This window comes from Arachis ipaensis, chromosome B10, assembly GCF_059453495.1.
Source record: "Arachis ipaensis isolate K30076 ecotype BB chromosome B10, ASM5945349v1, whole genome shotgun sequence".
Classification (NCBI taxonomy): domain Eukaryota; kingdom Viridiplantae; phylum Streptophyta; class Magnoliopsida; order Fabales; family Fabaceae; genus Arachis; species Arachis ipaensis.
Window position 1 is genome coordinate 14,114,053 of NC_142435.1, and position 18,742 is coordinate 14,132,794.

The 18,742-nt window shown below is 41.5% G+C and overlaps 1 protein-coding gene across 1 annotated transcript; it reads left to right on the forward strand.

Annotated features, from left to right (window-relative positions):
• The first annotated feature begins 12,538 nt into the window (after positions 1–12,538).
• Positions 12,539–18,366, forward strand: LOC148579201 (uncharacterized). Its single transcript, XM_088489191.1, has 3 exons — positions 12,539–12,644; positions 17,640–17,783; positions 18,185–18,366. The coding sequence occupies exons 1-3, from the start codon at positions 12,539–12,541 to the stop codon at positions 18,364–18,366; spliced, it is 432 nt and encodes a 143-aa protein (XP_088345317.1).
• The last annotated feature ends 376 nt before the right edge of the window (positions 18,367–18,742 follow it).

The window sequence follows — 18,742 nt, forward strand, 5'->3', positions numbered from 1 at the left end:
TATTTTACCTTCGTTGTCTATGCTCCTATATGCATGTTGCTCTTCTGGTTTCACTTGTGTGCTGGCTGACATTAGTGTTAGATAGGTGCATTAGGGGGTTACCATTCCAGGGCATTTATTTTTAGGCTTTTACTTAGGATTGGCTTCGGCCATGCTTGATTGCAATTGTTGAATAGGCAAAATGTAGTTTCAGGACCTTTTCCGAATTTCCAACCTCATATACTAACCGAGTGGTGCCCCCACTGTAGGTATGCCTCGTCACGTCTCACGATCCTCTACCTCAAGCGCGAGTTACGACCGATATGCTTGGGTGACCTCCGACGTGAAGGACTCCCCAAACCAAATGGGCGAGGAGGAGCTGGCCGAGTTCCGTCAAGCCGAGTACTTGTGCGGCGGGACTGACGAGGAGTCTAACTACGATGTTTCGTCCCTGCCCCTAACGAACGGTTGTACGAACTCAACCTCCACTCCCCCCGAGTTGCCGACGGGATTTGGTTCTACAAGGCAATGTTTACCCAATTGGGGGTTCGCATCCATTTCTCTTTCCAAATGGCGCTCCTTAACCGAGTCTCCGTGGCGCCGTCTCAGCTGCATCCGAACAGTTGGGCTTCCATCCGCTATTTCGAGATGGTGTGTGAATACTTAGAACTGTCGGTGTCCGTCGACGTTTTTCTTTATCTCTTCAACCTTATGAATCCTTCCAAAGAAGGGAAAGCAAGGAAAGGATTCATGTCCTTCCGATCTGCCCAGGGACGGAGGATTTTTGGCTTGTTTGAGGACTCTTACCATGGGTTCAAGGACAAGTACTTCAAGGTACGCCCAGTCAAAAGTCGCCATCCCTTCTAGTTGTCGTTAGAAGGGCAACGCCTCATCCCGACGTATTAGAGTTTCGGGGCGGGTCCAACACCTTTATTAAGGTGACCTACAAGGGGATGTCCGCTGTGGACAAAAAGATTGCCGACTTCACGACTAACCTATTTCACTATTTTGATGCAATGGAAATGTCTGCCGAAATGACATGCCTTGAGAATTTATACAACACCTTTCTAGACGGCAATAGTGATGAGGAAACGGCCGCCGAGAAACAGGATGCCCCACCTGAGAATAACGAGAAACAGGTGGTGTCCTCTCCCCGTGATGCCGAGATGTCGGACCAGAATGCTGATGAGGTGCATGCCTCTCCCGTTCATGGTGAGGCAGTTGGTCCTGGCGAGGGCTCGACCTCCAACCCTCAATTCGAGGAGGATGATATGAAGATTATTCACAACCCAAAGAGGAGGAAGCCGTCCTCCAGTCTCGAAGGAGCCCTCACTGTGATGGAGAGGAATTTTGATGACGGGAACTTTATAGACACGCAGCTGCTTCCTGGCACAGAGGAACATTTCCATGGCTCGGATCTTCCTGGGCAGGCGAGGTGGATGTATTGTTTTCTTCTTCGCGGCGCCGCCATAGTCAGGAAGGTCGAGTTTGAGCTGTCGGGAATGCAGTCGGTGCAGAGGAGGCTCGAGTCCTCTGTCAAGGCCAACAATCAATTTAAGGTGCAAGTTGAAACACTTCGGGAGCAGCTGTCCAAAGCAGAGGAGAAGCTCCGAGCTGTCGAGGAGAAGGCCACAGACGCTGAGGAAAAATTGAAGACTTCCGATGTAGCTGTTTCCCGGCTAGCTGAGCGGGAGTTGACTCTGGAGAGCCAGCTCAACGCTGCTCAGGACCGGGTCATTGCTTTGGAAAAGGAACTTGACGAGGCCGCCTCATTGGCCAAGACTGCTCAATCCGAAGCTGAAGAATATAAGAAGGAGTACAAAGAGACCGTGAAATAGGGGAAGATCGCCATCCTAATGACCGAAGAGGCCCTTAAGGCCCAGGTGAAGGTCGTGGCCCCTGACTTCGACACGTCGGAAATCGGGATCTTTAAAACCATCAAGGACGGCAAGATTGTCGATATGCCGAAGAAGTTATCTCTGTACTCTTGTATGAATTTTGTAATTTTTGTTTTTGTAGACCTCGTCGTGTAGTTTGATGAACTTTGTTGGATCTTAAGACTTTGACCTGCTTTAGTAGTCGCCTAATCGGCTTATGGTTAATGTTTTCCTCCGCTTACTTGGTAGTGCATTCTCGTTCTATTTTATTACCGTTTTGTTGGTATTGGTTTGTCGCTTGCGTTTGTTTACCGTTGCGTTGGTAATTTGACGAAGCCAAGTCGTGGCTTCATCATCGCTACAGCCGTTTGTTATGGCGTTAACTTAGTTGGTTTCCGGGGTGATCAGTCCCGGGGTACCATGTTGTTGCCTCGTTTAGCATGTATCATAAGAAGTTTGTCGTCGTGGGATGTGTAAGTGGGGAAAAGTAAACTTAACGAGTGAACATTAACAAGTGAACATTAATCGACAGTTGGACAAGTCTATTGCAATGATAAGTATTTAACAGAAGTAAATTATTTGATGGTAAAGTAAGAACCAGGTCTTACTGAGCTAGTCAGGTCGCCTACTCGGCGTGTTTGAAATAAGAATAAAATATTCTTAAGTTACCCGCGTTCCATGTTCTCGGGACTTCCTTGCCGTTGAGTCTTTCCAACTTGTAGGCGCCCCTACCGATCACCTCTTTGACCCTGTAAGGGCCTTCCCAGTTGGCTGCCAGCTTACCTTCCCCCTGAGTCGGCATCCTGATGTCGTTGCGCCATAGAACCAGGTCATTTTGTTCAAATTCTCTCCTGAGCACTTTGGCGTTGTAGCGTAGGGCCATTCTTTGCTTCAGCGCTGCTTCCGACAAATGGGACATTTCTCTGGCATCGTCTATTAGGTCCTTCTCTACAGCTTCTTCTTCTCCTCCCAGAAGCAACCGTGGGCTTGGTTCGCCGACCTCTACGGGTATCATAGCATCCACCTCGTATGTCAGGCGGAATGGGGTTTCTCCTGTAGACGATTGCTGGGTTGTGCGGTAGGACTAGAGGACGGAGGCGAGTTCGTCAGCCCATGCTCCCTTTTTCTTATCCAGTCGCTTTTTGAGGCCTAGCAAGATGACCTTATTCGCGGCCTCAACTTGGTCGTTCGTCTGGGGATGTTCCACAGATGAGAACTTTTGCTTTAAGCCTAAACCGGTGAGGAACTCTGTGAACTTCTTGTCGGCAAACTGCGTCCCGTTATCAGAGATAATGACCTCAGGGATGCCGAATCGAGTTACCATTTGCCTCCACATGAACTTTCGACAATTGGATGAGGATATGCTGGCCAATGGCTCAACCTCTATCCACTTGGTATAGTAGTCGATAGCAACTATAAGGTACTTGACTTGCCCTGGACCGACCGAGAAAGGTCCCAGGTGGTCGACTCCCCAATGTGAGAAAGGTCGGGAGGACGTTAGTAGACTTAGCTTGGTTGCCGGCGCCTTGTGGAAATTGGCGTTCTCCTGGCACTAGACGCATTTCCGTACGAATTCTTTGGAGTCCTTCATCATTGACAGCCAATAATAACCAGCTCTGATGAGCTTTCTTGCTAGGGTTTTTCCCCCGATGTGGTGACCGCAGCATCCCTCATGGACCTCCTTGAGCACATAGTCCGTTTGGTCGGGATGCAGTCATTTTAACAAGGATTGGCTGAGTCCCTTCTTAAACAACTGACCTTGTATGATTGCATATTTGGTTGCCTCCCTTCTCAATGTTCTAGCCGATTTCACGTCATTAGGGTTTTTCCGCTTTCCAAGAAGTCAGTGATCAGATCCATCCACGAGGGGCCTACCTTCGTCAAGTGGAGGGTGACCGCTGGCTCTTTTATCAAACCCTGAATGAGAGACCGGTTGCCAGCCCCTGGTTTTGTGCTTGCTAGCTTGGACAGGAGGTCTACCCGTGTGTTCCTTTCTCTCGGAACGTGTTGGATCGTGACCTCCTCGAATTATTTGCTCAACTCTTTGACCTTCTCCAGATACTTCTGTAACAGGGAGTCTCTGGCTTGGTAGGTCCGGTTGACCTGAGAAGTGACGACCTGCGAGTCACTACACACTTCTAGCCTTGTGGTCCCGACTTCTCGTGCTAAGATTAAGCCGCCCAGAAGGGTTTCGTATTCCGCTTGATTGTTTGACACTGGGAACTCGAACTTGATCGACTGTTCATATATGACTCCAGCGGGGCTCTCCAGGATGATCTCGGCCCTTCTGAACGTCTGGTTGGAGGCCCCATCTACGTGGAGCTTCCACCGTATGCTCATTGTCTCGGTTGGGTCCCCTGTTACTTCTACCAAGAAGTCGGCCATGGCCTGTGCCTTAATCGCATGCCTGGGTTCATACTGCAAGTCGTACTGGGACAGCTCGATGGCCCAAGTCATCATTCTTCCTGCTAAGTCGGGTTTCTGGAGTATCTGGTGGATTCCCTGGTCTGTCCTCACGACTATCTGATGGCCTTGGAAGTACTGTCGTAATCTACGGGAAGAGGTCAGGAGTGCAAGTGCCAACTTCTCTAATTTGCTGTATCTCAAGTCGGCTCCTTGCAGTGCTTTGATCACAAAGTAAATTGGTTGCTGAACCTTCCCTTTTTCCCGCACCAAAACCGCCGCCATCACTTCCCCCGTTATGGCCAAGTACAGGTAGAGTGGTTCTCCGACCTTCGGCTTCCCGAGGACAGGTGGTGTTGCAAGAATCTCTTTGAAATGGTTGAATGCTTCCTCACACGCCGGGGTCCATTCAAATGCTATCCCCTTTCTTATCAAGTTGAAAAATGGCAGGGCCTTCGCAGCCGACGCCCCGAGGAAGCGGGATAGTGTGGTGAGCCTTCCTGACAACCTTTGAACATCCTTGACATAGCCCGGGCTCTTGATTTGGAGTATTGCTTGACACTTGTCAGGGTTGGCCTCCACCCCTCTTTGGGTTATCATAAACCCTAAGAACTTTCCTGCTTCCATGGCAAAGGCACACTTGAGTGGGTTGAGCCTCATGCCGTGTTGTCGGAGGGAAGCGAACACATTTCCTAGGTCACTTAAGAGGTCTTCAGGCCGAGTGGTCTTTGCAAGGATATCATCCACGTATACTTCTACCGTTTTGCCTATGAGGTAGCTGAATATCTTGTTCATTAACCTTTGGTACGTGGCCTCGGCGTTCTTCAGGCCGAATGGCATTACCTTGTAGCAATATATTCCCCCCGGCGTTATGAACGATGTTTTCTCTTCGTTTGGCCGGTGCATCGGTATCTGATTGTAGCTAGAATAAGCGTCCATAAAGTTCAGATACCGATATCCCGCTTCCGCGTCGACGAGCGCATCAATCATGGGTATGGGGTAACAGTCCTTAGGGGCATGCTTTGTTGAGATCAGAGTAATCCACACACATCCTCCATTTTTCATTGTGCTTTTTTACTAGAACTACATTCGACAGCCATGTCGAGTAGTCGAGTTCCCGAATAAATCCCGCTTCGAGGAGGCTGGCCGTCTGCCTGGCCACCTCCTCTGCTGTTTCTTGTGACATTTTTCTTCTCCTTTGGGCCACCGGTCTGGCCTCCGCCTTGACGGCCAAGTGATGTGACATTAGTTGGGGGTCTATCCCTGGCATGTCGGCTGGCATCCAAGCAAATAGGTCACCGTTAGCCCTGATCATTTCCATTAGGGGTTTCTTCAGGTCGTGTGGGAGGTTTCTGTTCACGAAGGTGAATCCTCTGTGTCACCGACTCTGAACCTCTCTAAGTTCCATTCTGGTTCGGGTCTTGGCTTGTCGTTGACTCTAGCGTCCAAGTCGGCGAGGAACACTCCCGATGCCTCTTTAGATTTCTTCCTTAAGGAGAGACTGGCATTGTCGCAAGCGACTGCCGTTTCCAAGTCTCCTTTTATGGATCCCACGGATCCGTCATCAACGATGAACTTCATTACCAACATCTTTGTATTGATCACTGTCCTGAGATCGTTGATAGTCTTCCTTCCTAGGATGATGTTGTAGGCCGTGGAGTCTTGCAGAACCACGAACTCAGCCATTACCGATCTTCGCCCCTGTCCTAGTCCTACGGACACCGGTAGGGAGATTATCCCGTCTAGCTTGATGAAGTGGTCACCCAAGCCTACAACACCGTGCTGGTGAGTCTTTAGGTCGGCATCCCGTAGACCAAGGCATCGAACACGTTGCGGAACATGATATTCGAGTTAGCCCCGGTGTCTACGAGGATCCGCTTGATGAGGCCGGTTCCCACTCTGGCCGTCATGACCATGGGAGGGTTTTCCGCGACCTCATCGAACCATTGGTCCTCCGGACCGAATGAGATGGGTGGAACCCTCTTGGAGCTTCGCGCGGAAGATGAGGAAACCGCCAGGACTTTGGCGTCTTTCTTATGTGCCGACCTCGACCTTGGAGCCGCGTCTCTTGCTGTTACCACGTTCACTATGTAAGGCCGTGCTCGTTATCCTCTGGCTCATGACGTCGCTTCACCGCGCGGGTCTTGTCCTCTCCCTTGCGGTTGCGATCTCGTCTCCTTGGCTCCCAGATGAGATGGGAGAATTCGGCCAGTTTTTCATCCCGAATCGCTTGTTCTAGCGCGTCTTTCAGGTCGAAACAATCCTGTGTCTTATGTTCATAGCCCTTATGATAATCATAATAGAGGCTCTTGTCCCCCCCAGTTCGGTCCTTTAGAGGTCGGGGCTTCGACAAAATTCCCTTCTTGGCTATCTGTTGATAAACTTCTATGATGGGGGCGGTGAGGGGTGTTATTGGTGAACTTCCCGACTCGGGGGAACGGCCTGGATGTCTTGCCCGGACCGCCGTCTCTGGCGTGCTCCTTCTGTCTTTCCCCGCCCCCGTGCTGCCGAGGTTGATTGTAGGTGGGCTGCCGCTTGTTGGCAGCCACGACTTGACTGACTTCTTCATCGTTGATATATTCCCTGGCCACGCTTTGGATCTCCTGCATCGTCCACACCGGCTTCGTGGTGAGATGCCTCCTGAAATCCTCGTTCAGAAGTCCATTCATGAAACACAGACTAGCCACCGAATCGGTTAGCCCGTCAATCTCCAAACACTCGTCGTTGAACCGATCCAGGTATTTTCTGGTCGGCTCGCCGGGTCTTTGTGCCACCCCAAGCAGGTTGATCAGGTGCTTCGCCTTTGCAATTCTGGTAGTGAATTGGGCCAAGAAATTGCGGCTAATGTCCGAAAACCTGGCAACATAGTCCTGCGGGAGGCTGTTAAACCACCGTATGGCAGGTCCCGCCAGAGTGACCGGGAAGGCGCGACACCTCACTTCGTCGCCTACTCCTTCCAGGTTCATTCTGGCCTCGAAGGCCGTGAGATGCTCCTGTGGGTCTTGAGTTCCGTCGTACCTCATGTCCGTCGGCTTATCAAAGTGCTTTGGTAGCCGGACCTCGACGATGGAACGGTGAAACGGGGTTGCGCCCATTATCACGGGTCGTCGTGTTCTCTTCAGCCTTTCTTCGCCGTCTTTCCGATCTCGCTTTGTGGCGCATCTCCTCTCATGCCGGGTGTATATCACGGGATCACGCCGTCTTCTTGAGCGTTCCCGCTCTTCCCAGACGCTTTCAGACTCAGATTTCGGGTTGGGCGTGCGCCGGGAATGACTTCTCTGGGGAGTTCTTCCATGCGCCTCGTTAGATCGGGAAGGGCTCGGTTCAGAAGTCCTCTGGCGATGTTCCTGATCAGCCAGCTGGTGTTCTAGGTTCTGCATCCTATGACGTAATTTCTGCATTATTCTGGCACTATTGCTGCCTGTTCCCCCGAAGGGGCGTCTCTCTTGAGATCGTGAAGACGGCTCGGGTCATCGTGGAGGGGACCTCGTGCGTTCCCAGGAGGAAACCACGGAAGCCCCCCTCCCCCCACGGTCTCTGCCCCACGGGCATTCGTTCAGGACCTTATACGATGTCCATTTAGGCGATTTTTTCCCACAGACGGCGCCAATGTACGGTAGCTCGGGTACCGGACGGTTCGGGGTGGTACTTCGGTTGGTAAGATGGGGTGTCGCCTGATTCTTGGTCGGCGGGTTGGAGCCGGAGCATCCGACGTTCCGAGATCTTGGTGTGAAGGGGGTGTCACCCGCAAAGACACTCCGACACTCTAGTCAGTCAGGTGTGCAGGCAAAAAGTGGATAAGGTGATATATGTGACGTACCTTGAGGGGAGGGTCGGACCCTCCCCTTATATACCTTGTCAGAAAAGTGGGCCCCATAGGAGAGGGCCTCCTTCCAGGAAGTTTCCTTCTCCCCAGCTGTTACGCAGCTGGCAAAGAGGGTGCGTGGCCGGATCAGTAGGTCTTCGGGTCGGGTCGGTTCACACGTCTAACTGGGCTGGGCCGTAACAATTACTTTAATAGCTATAATTTATATATATATATATATATATATATATATATATATATATATATATATATAAAATAATCATAATCAACATGACTATTATAACGTTGGCATATAATAATATATGAAGAAATAATCATAGCTGCTTAATTAGAATAATACAAGAATATATTCTAATGGATAAAAAAATAATTATTGAGGCTAAAATATAGTAATCCAATAATATTATTTCTTATTTTAAAACAGATCAATCATATACTACATAAAATTATTAACAAATAATGATGTGAAAATGAAATTATCATTTTAAAAAAATTATCATAAATTTTTTATTTTACAAATCAATCATGCATAATTATAATTATTTGTTTTGAAAATAGAAGACATAAGAAATTGCATTGGCTTTGAAGACATAAGGATACTAATATAACATTTGGAAGCGAGAATGAGATTGAGAGACAAAAATTGAAAGACAGAATTTGAAATAAGTTCTAGTATTGTGTTTGATGAAAAAGTATATAAGATTAAGTTATGTCTCAAGTTTAAGATAAAAGTAGAGACTAAAATGTAATAAATTACTTGAATACCCCTGAAAACCGCACTGGAACAGGGTTGAGGACGGCAGCACAATAGCATCGACAGAGGTTCTAGCGAGCAAAGGTATGGCAAAGGTAGAGAACTAAATAAAACATAGACAAAGTAGGTTCAGGGACAAGAGCGAAAAGGTGGTGGCTGAGTAAGGAGACGCAAACACTATAATGTTTTTCGGTGACAACAACAACTTCTCCCTCCTCCTCTGTCACGCTCGTCGAGCTCTCTCTCTCAAGCTCTCCCTAAGCAAATCCAGCGACGATGCCGACGCCAGTTAGCACGAACAGCGAGGATAGAAGCTCGTCAACGTGGAAACAACCTCTCCTCTCTCTGTTCGTTGTTCTCTCTCTCTCTCTCCCTCCCTCCCTCCCTTCCTCCCTCCTCGGCGACTCACCTCGATCACGGTGGCTACTACGACGACGAGAAGATGGTGGTCCTGGCGGTGGCGATGGAGCAGCAGCTCCAACTGGGTATCTTCGATTCTTGTATTTGGTCTGAGAAGATGAGTCCTAATTTGATTTTGCAAAAAGATAAACTTGGAATTAACAATTTGGAATGAGAGTATTTTAGGAAAAAATTATTATGTAAATTTCGATCTCCGTTCCTAAAAATTTTAGTCCCATTTGTCCCCACTTTTTGGAGGTATCGAAGGGGCTAAAATTTTATGTCTCGAGACTAAAATTTTAGTTCCAGTCTCTAGCCAACAAACATGATACTGAGTTTCAGTCTCCCAGTCTCAATCTTAGTACCTCAAAATAAACGCTACCTAAATGGTGTAACTTATGACACTTTTAAAAATGCCTACTTTGCTTTTGAGTTGTTGCAAGATGATAAGAAATTTATAGATGTCTTAAATGAAGCATGTACTTAGGCATTTGCATTATTTATGAAGAGATTTTTTGTAATTTTACTGGTATCAAACAATCTTTCAAGACCTGACTTTCGTTTGGGAGAATTGTTGGTCGCAACTTTCAAATGATATTCTACATAGATGTCGAACGCATTTGAACATGAATGGTATAATCTTATTATCTTATTTATGCATTTTATAACTTTAAAGAATATTTTGTGGCTAGAGATAGTTTGTTGAACTAACTTTTTTAAACTGTGATAGATTTAATTTTGTCTTATGAAAACACCAAGAATTTTGTATTATTAGACATAGAAGATATTATGCATTCTTATAGAATGAGCTTGTAAGAATATTCTCCGATATCAATCTTTTCTGGTAGTAACTATGGAGACCTTAGAGACCTTAACATCATCGATCTTGCGTGCAATGACTATGGAGCAAAAAGAATCTTGTAACAGAGTTATGAGGGCTATGAACGAATTTGAGAAAGGATTTTTGTTTCCCCTTTATGGTCACGGTGGTCGTGGTAAAACGTTTCGTTATAACTTGATGTCATCAAAAGTTAGGTCAAAAGGTAAAATAGTGCTTAATATGACTTCTAGTAAAATAGCGTCACTTCTTCTACTAAATGATAAAATTATACATTCTAAATTTAAAATACCTCTTGCAGATAAATATTTTACGTACAATATCTAATTTGTATGTTCATTAGTTAATATAATTAATCAACGGATATTAATTGTATATTTTAGAGATGTAATAATTCAAATAAAATTAATAATTTTATATAAGCATAATTTGCTTCTCTCTTGTTAGATACATAATTTGCATGGCAATGTAGAACGAAAATTGCGGGGTAGAGTTGTAAAATTTTAATAGGAAGTGACGTTTTTTTTTTTAACTGGAAATAAGAAGTGACGTTGTTTGGAGCATGGACTAAGGAATTGATAATTCTCTCCGCGGAAAAAAAAAAGTATTTGGAGGAATGAAAGGGTGTTTAAGTTAAAAATGTGGATAGGTATGTACGTGCTCGCAATATTATCATAAAAGATTGTGAGAAGCGAGTTGTGGCAACATATAGTTTCTTTTTCCAGCCCACACAAATTCTCACCGGTACTGCCGTAAACACCTTTTTTATGAACCAAACAAATAAATCACTTATAAGACCCGCTTCATACATGGTATACGGCCCATTAACTATTGCTTAAAAATATATCAAAAGCATTAAATATATCTGTTTCATACATGATACACGACCCATTAACTTGTTTTTATTATTGTAAACTTGTTTACATTTTGAATACATTAAATATATCAAAAGCATTAAAACATTTTTTTTAATATGCTTAACTGATGTCCTTAGGACACAGGATAGCAAACCCAATATAATAAATATAAGTATACATATAATTAGATTACATACAGAGAGTCATAGACTACAGAAATAATTAGAAGTATATTGGTTTCAAATAAATTTACATAAAATTTTTTTAGATACATTAGTAAAAATAAAAGTGAAATTTAAAATCTCATACATATTAATAAAATTTTACATCACTAAACCATTTTTATCCGTTTTTTCCTTAAATAAATCTATGACCTTAGATGAGTCACAGTAATTTTTCAGCTTTTTCCTTCTCTGAATTAGTCCTTTCAGCTAAAATAGATCTAGGATGTTTAGACATAGTAAGAAATCAAACTAATTTTAATAATTATTTATTTTTATAATGATTTTTTAAATAATCAATTATATAATAATCAATTTATGTATGGATACCTTTGTTAGAAAAATAATTTTAAGATCATTTATTGCATTTAAAATATAATTTAATTTTTATTCTTTCTCACTATAAAAGAATTTTACATAGACAACCAATTGTATTACAAAAAAATAATTAATTTTCAAACTTAATATTTAAAATAGCGTCCTTTATTTATGAATCTAATTAAATACTCGTACAAAATTCTTTATATTGTCGTTGTATCAAAATTAGTTATTTCAAAATATATTAAAGATTTTTTTTAAAAAAATGCTATAATTACAAAATTAAATATGAAACAATTGTTCATATTATTTAACATTTAATATTTTCCGTAACATTACTAAAATCGTTACACTTTTAGAATAATCAACTTTAGCTTATAATGATGACATTCAGAATATTATTCTTGCTATTAAGCTATTATTTTTAGCTTAAAATTATTAATTTTCATTCTAATCTATCTTTAGTCTTTTAACTAAGGAAAAAGCAGCTTCTCTTGCCTTTTTAGATATTTCCCAAACATACATTTTGGTTGACATATTTTGCTCAACTTTGCTTTTCGCTGACCATATTTGTTAGCTCCTTAGGGAAAATTGCCTACCAAATGACCTTAGATAAAGTTTGGACAGAGCAATTTTATCAAGGATATTACTAGGGGTACAGATTATAACACAGTTAGATGATTAGATTATGGTTTCTCGCAGCAGAAGCCTACCATAGATGCACCCAGATTCAAGTCTCAGCTAAAACTGGATGTACTTTAAGAACTCATAGTGTGTGTGAGTAGTGTATAATGACCGAACAAAAAAAATTATGGTTTCTCAGATGACAGAATGGACAGCCACATATATCGGTACTCTTCATTTCCATCCTCCTTCAAAGAGACTTATAGGCGTAAATACTGGAACTAGTTTCAATTTACAGCTCTGTAGATTATTGTCCCATTAGATGGCACTTATCGTGGCTCTTTGGAGAGACGACGAACAAGAATAACAAAACCTCAAACTCACACAAACTAAGTATTAACTACTAAACCGTCTTTGGAAAGGATCGAGGACGACGACGACGATGGCACCCTCTGTCACTTCCGACGACGACGATGACAGAGGCGGGCTTCACGACGAGCACAGAGACGGTGAGGAGGAGAAGAGAGGCGGCGGCTGGGGGGCTAACGGTGGTTGATGGGGCTTCACGATGAGCAGGAGGCTGGGGGCTGACGGTGGCAGCAGTGTTTACTCTGATAGGGTTAGATAGGAGTGAAATTAGGGATTTTTTGAGAAACTGAGAATGTGAGTGAGGTTGTGAGAGAGAAGGGAGAGGGGGTCGCTGTTTTGATGCTGAAGGGGAGAATCGGGCCTTCAAAAAATCCGGTCCATTCAGTCGGTTCATTGGTTAATAATTGGTTCGATTGGTTTTTTAATCGATTTTTTAAACTACGGTTTTGGGGGTCAATCGAATCGGTTAGAGGACCAGTTTTCAGTTAATTTGGTAGAACTGGCCAGTCTGATCCGATTTTCAGAACCTTGCTTTATCTTCTCTTCCTTCACAAAAATAAAAAATTCACAAATTCAAATCAACAACATTTTACAGATTCATAATCAACATAATTAATCAGCTACTCACTCATTTAATGAAAGTATAACCTAACTGAAAAACTAAAAAAATAAAATTAAGAGTAAGTTTCACGAAGACACGAACCCAGAAAAGAGAGAAGACCAACCTGTCCGAGCACGACGAGGGGGAGGCATCAGCGACGGATGAGGACGCGGAGTAAGGAGATGCGACGACAGGGTTGCTTGGGAGCCACAAACGCGACGGTGCAGTACAGGGGAGCCACAGACGCAACGGCGCAGTATCGGAGATGCACCAGAGCCAGCGAGTCGAAGCAGAGGAGACGGTCGGCGATCGCGAGTTCTGGAGTTGGAGTGCGATTGAGAGAGAGACTCAGAGACTGGTGAAATGGTGAGGAAGAGAATCCTTCAAGTTAGGGCTCTCTCTCTCTCTCTCTCTCTCTCTCTCTCTCTCTCTCTCTCTCTCTCTCTCTCTCTCTCTCTCTCTCTCTCTCTCTCTCTCAATGAAACGACGTTGTTTTCGTGTTGGGAGGAAAAAAAAATAAAATTTTCAAACCGGCTGGGTTTATGTTCTGGTTAATGGTTATTAAGGATTTGGATATTCTGATGTCTCATGGTCAAAGTGTTGTAACCGCAAACAGTAAATGTTGTTGTAGCTACCGCGAATAGAAAAGGGGTTTATTGTGTTAAAATCTCTATGGGCTTGATTCCTCGAGATAAGGGATTGTTTTAAAATGAAAATATTTTGGATTTTGAATACCTGACAAGTTTAGTAGGTTAATGCAAATTGATTAATGTATGTGATGTAAATGATTTTCTGTTGTGATTGACACGTTGTGTTTGTTGGTGATTGGTTTATTTCTGAATTTTTGGTGAAATTGATTGAATATGTTAATTTTAATTTTCTTTATTGAAATTGATAATGATTGGTTTTGAACAACGGATTTGAAAATGTTGATTTGAAATGCTGATTTTGTTAGGTTGAGGTTGAATTGAGAAAAGCCGTGAATGGTGGTAAACTCCGGTTTTTAGGGAAAGTTCTGTCGGAATTTTTCTAAAAATTTGAAGAGTTTTGGAAATTTTGGTTATGATTTTGAAAATGAGTTTGGTTTGTTTAACTTTATCAAAAGAGATATGTCTTGAATACTTTTAAAGATTTTAAAGAAAATCAGATTCTTATGATTTTGTTAATTCGTGATTTTAACTCATTTATTTTTAATAACAACGAAAAGAGATTTGATTAACTAGTTAAAGATTTTTAAAATTAAATTAATTATAAATTCAAGGATTTGGGAATAGGAGAGTGAGTTTGAGGTTTTAATGGAATTAAATATAAGAGTTGAGAGAAAGAAGGTTATTTTAAGGAATATGATGATAAATTATGTGATGTTTGATCGATTTGGAGGAAAGTCATGCAACGGTTAAGACAAATATTGGAAGTTTAATGAGTTGTTGGGTGTTAGGAAGAATGGATATGGTTTAGGCTTGAACATGGATGAGGTTTGATGGGTATTGATCTCAAAAGAAAAGTGTTTGAGAAGTGTTATTGTGAAAGTTGCTTGAAATTGAAGATTTAGAGAAGTTTGGCTTGTCAATCTATAATATGATTAATTAGAGAAATAATTTAACGAGATTAAAGGGGTTATGTGGTGTTTGAGTTAAATTGTTATTGACTATGAATGATTATGTTTTATTTGAGTTAGTATACAATCTTGACCTCAAGTCTAGGGTGTTGTATTAGAGACCCATACCTACAAGTTGTATGTAACAGTCCAAGCCTCACCCGGTGAATGATAAAGGATGCGGAGTAGAGTTTTAGCGGTGTTATTAATGAGTTTGTTAAGGATTGTGATTTTAAGTTGAGATTACATAGATGATGATAAGAAGTGAGATTAATATGAAACTTATAATGAGAACTTGATTAAGTTGAGATGTGCGAGAGATTATGATTGAGAATGACGATTATGTCAGTAATGATGTGATGAGGATGATTATGATAATAAGAAATTATGATGATTGATTTTGATTGAGGAGGATGATGATAATTATGATAATGAGAAATGACAATGATTGATTTTGATTATGATTGTAAATGAAGTGAAATGAGTTTGAGGGTGAATTTGATAACTAAATTGACTCTGATTGAGATATACCTGATTAGGTAGATGCAGTGGCGTTGTTCCACTTGCTCCGGTTTATGGTTTGATTTTCTGGGGTAGATGCAAGGATGGTGGCTTTGGCCCGCTTGCTCCCAGTTTATATTTGAGTCTCCTGGGGTAGATGTACTGGTTCGCCCCCACTTGCTCCTGGTTGAGAATGATATGTGATTTAAAAATTTATCTGGGTCATGAATTTTCCTGGATAGATGCAGTGGGTCGGCTCCACTTGCTCCAGGTTGAGATTTGAGATTCTGTTGACCCTTCGTCGCAAGATATGGTCGGACACTTATACCTTTCCGAATGTTCCCCCAATGCATTTGATATATGAATATGAATTTTTGAGCTTGGGGATGCGTGCACGCAGAGACTGTCTAGGGTTCGCTACTAAAAATGTCGAGTTTGATTGTATAATCGACAGATGAGTTCATCAGCCATAGGGGCAGACATGCATCATTTGTATTTGTGTGTATTGTTTGGGTGTATATTTTGTTTTTAGTTTGTCTATTTGAATAATTGCATCTATCTACTATTTGATCTAGTTACTCTATATGTACTTTCTTTTTGTGTATTTTTTGTATTATTTTGTCTATATTTAAAAACTGAGATCCTCGTGCTGGTGGTGGTAACGTTGAAAGTTGTTCCTGATGTGGTGATGGAGGTTGAGGCAGATTAGATTTGGTATTGTCCTGATACTCTAGTTTATGTATTGATGGGTAGGAATGAGCAATATAAGTTTGTTTGATAGTAATCCCTTGGGCATGTCTTTGATCCTTTTTCCTTATTATCCAATTTACTTTATGGAATTGTAAACTAAAGAAATTCATTACGACTTTTTTAAAGTAAGTTTTCTCACATAATTTTTTCAAAAGGTTATTTTAAAAATAAACTGTTTTTATAATGAAATTCTTTCTATTTACAAGTATTTCTTTGCTTTGATGGTATTCCCTTCTTTATTGAGAATTCGAAAGGATGATGTTCTCACCCATTTTTATATCTAACACTTTAGTGACAGGTTTAGTAAGCTTTGGCGTGGCCGCAACCGAACTACAAAACTAATGTATTTGTATTTTTTGTTTTTAGTTTAGTTGAGATTCTTTTCTTTGTCATTTGTCATTTTGAGTTTTCAGAGTGGCAAGACTTGTATTTGAGGAATATTGAATAAGTCTATGTATTTAACAGGGATAAGTATTTTTTTCGTCCCCAAGGTCTGGGGTCAAAATCAATTTCGTCCTTAATCTTTTTTTGTTATTAAAATTATCCTCAACGTTACAAAACGTTATAAAATCGTCATTTTCTACTTTAATTTTATTTTTTTTACCAAATTACCCTTATTAAATAATAAAAATAATTAAAAAATAAAAACAAAACCTAACCCCCCTCCAACCCCCTCACCCCCTCACCGTAACCCCCCCCCCCCCACCCCCTCACCCCCTTCTTCATCACCACTAACCCAGTAACCCCCAATTTCCTTCTTCATCACCAAACCTCTTTCTCTCTCCCTCCTTCCCCAAGACTCTTACTCTCCCTCATCATTTACCCCTAACCACAAAATAAATAAAAAATTCAACAACAAGATCAATCACAAAATAATCACAAAATTAGCAACAATTCATCATCAATCATGTATATGTTCTTCAAAAATTAAAAAAAAAAATAGGAAGAACGAAGAATAGAGAAAGAGAAGGGTGAATCAACAATGGTGAAGCAACAACAAAAACAAAAATAGAGGCAGGGGCGGCAGCGGGTTGGACGCTGGGGCAGCGGCGGGTGCACCTCCGAGATAGCCCAAACGACAGCATGAGGGGTGGGGGGTTACGGTGAGGGGGTGATGGAGTGGGGTGAGGGGGTGGGAGTTATGGTGAAGGGGTGAGGGGGTAAGGGAGTGGGAACTGATGATGATGATGATGATGATGATGATGATGATGATGATGATGATGATGATGATGATGGGATGGGATGCGATTTGGGGTGGAGAGTCAGAGAGTAGGAGGAAGGGAAATTGGGGGTGGGTTTGGGGTGGGGGGAGAGACAAAGAGATGCTGGGTGTGGGTGGGGTGGGGTTTTATTTTTTTTTAATATTATTTTTATTAATAGTTAAAGGTAATTTGGTGCAAAAAAATAGAAAAAGACGATTTTATAACGTTTTGTAACGTTGAGGATGATTTTAATAAAAAAAAATGATTAAGGATGAAATTGATTTTGACCCTAGACCTTGGGGACGAAAAAAGTACTTATTCCTATTTAATATTATGTGAATATAATTATATGATTAAGTAGTTTAAAGTAAATACTTTTCAATTTCTTAATTAAAAGTTTGATTTGTATTCGCGAAGGTTCAATATTAAATAAATATAGTATGAAATTAACGAAGTAGAGATAGATAACGCTTGAACTTTTAGTACGATCATGAAATGCTAAAAGTTAAAGTGTTACACGCAGAACCAATAAGGTTCGTGGTGAATGAAAAGGACACTATTTCTGTGATCATTGAAACTGCCCTCAAGTCCTATGCTCATGAAGGCAGGCTTCCTATTCTTGGTTTTGATCCTACCAACTTCCTCCTTTATAATGCATGCTTTGACGGTATGGATATATATAGTTGAATAAAACTTACTGCTTTTTATATTCATTATTATTTCAATGCTTACCTAAACGCAACAGGTATTAGTTAGAGTCATGAAATCGCTTCTCTCAAAATTTAAGATGATGATAGGAGTTATATAAATGGTTATATTTATTCTAATACGCACTCTTACGCAACATCTTTTTAGGTTTGCATGAATTTTTTTTGCATAGATATTTTTTTTAGATCAAACTCTAATTTATGTCTGCATATCATAAAACTGTTACTTTTATAAATTTAAACTAATAGAAAGAGGCATATGAATAGAGATACAATATTACAATGATGTAAAGTTTGATTCATGATATTTTTGAAGTTGACTGGTTATTTTTATTGGTTTTTATAGAAACTGCTTTGACAGCTCTGAATCCATTGGAAGCCATAGGATCTTATGGGGTGAGGAACTTTGTGTTGTGCAAAAAGCAAGTATGTTCATCAAAGGCAGAACCGAACACAGAGCTGATATCGCAGAAAAGCAATGGTGGTAGTGGCTGGAAAGCATGGCTCAACAAATCATTTGGATTGAAAATTTTATCCCATTGAAGAGATATATCAATTTAGTGTAGTACAATGCAGTGTTCTAGCTATGATTGTTCTTTGTTATTCAATAATAATGTGTTTGTTGCAATTGTATGCTAGTGCTACTACTAGTTCCTACGGCTTAGAATTTGGTTTCTTTTTTTTATATAAAAAAAATATTTCGTATAGGTCAAATTGATTATTTATTTTATATAGGCGCCTATCCAAAAATGGAATATGAATCATTTACTATTGTTTCGATTTCTGGGCCATAATCATCATGGGAGAGAGATGGCCGAGTGGTTCAAGACACCATTGGAACTGCTATAAGTGCTTTGTTCAAGATAGCACAGACGACGTTTTTAACATTTAAGATTATGAGCTCGTTTAGAAAGTTTTA

Excerpts from the sequence above, each read along its gene's own strand:
- LOC148579201 (XM_088489191.1), top strand. The coding sequence starts at position 12,539 with ATGGCACCCTCTGTCACTTCCGACGACGACGATGACAGAGGCGGGCTT. Across the intron at positions 12,645-17,639 it reads CGGCGGCTGGGGGGCTAACG|AACCAATAAGGTTCGTGGTG; the intron begins GTGGTTGATGGG and ends TGTTACACGCAG. Across the intron at positions 17,784-18,184 it reads TTATAATGCATGCTTTGACG|CTCTGAATCCATTGGAAGCC; the intron begins GTATGGATATAT and ends CTGCTTTGACAG.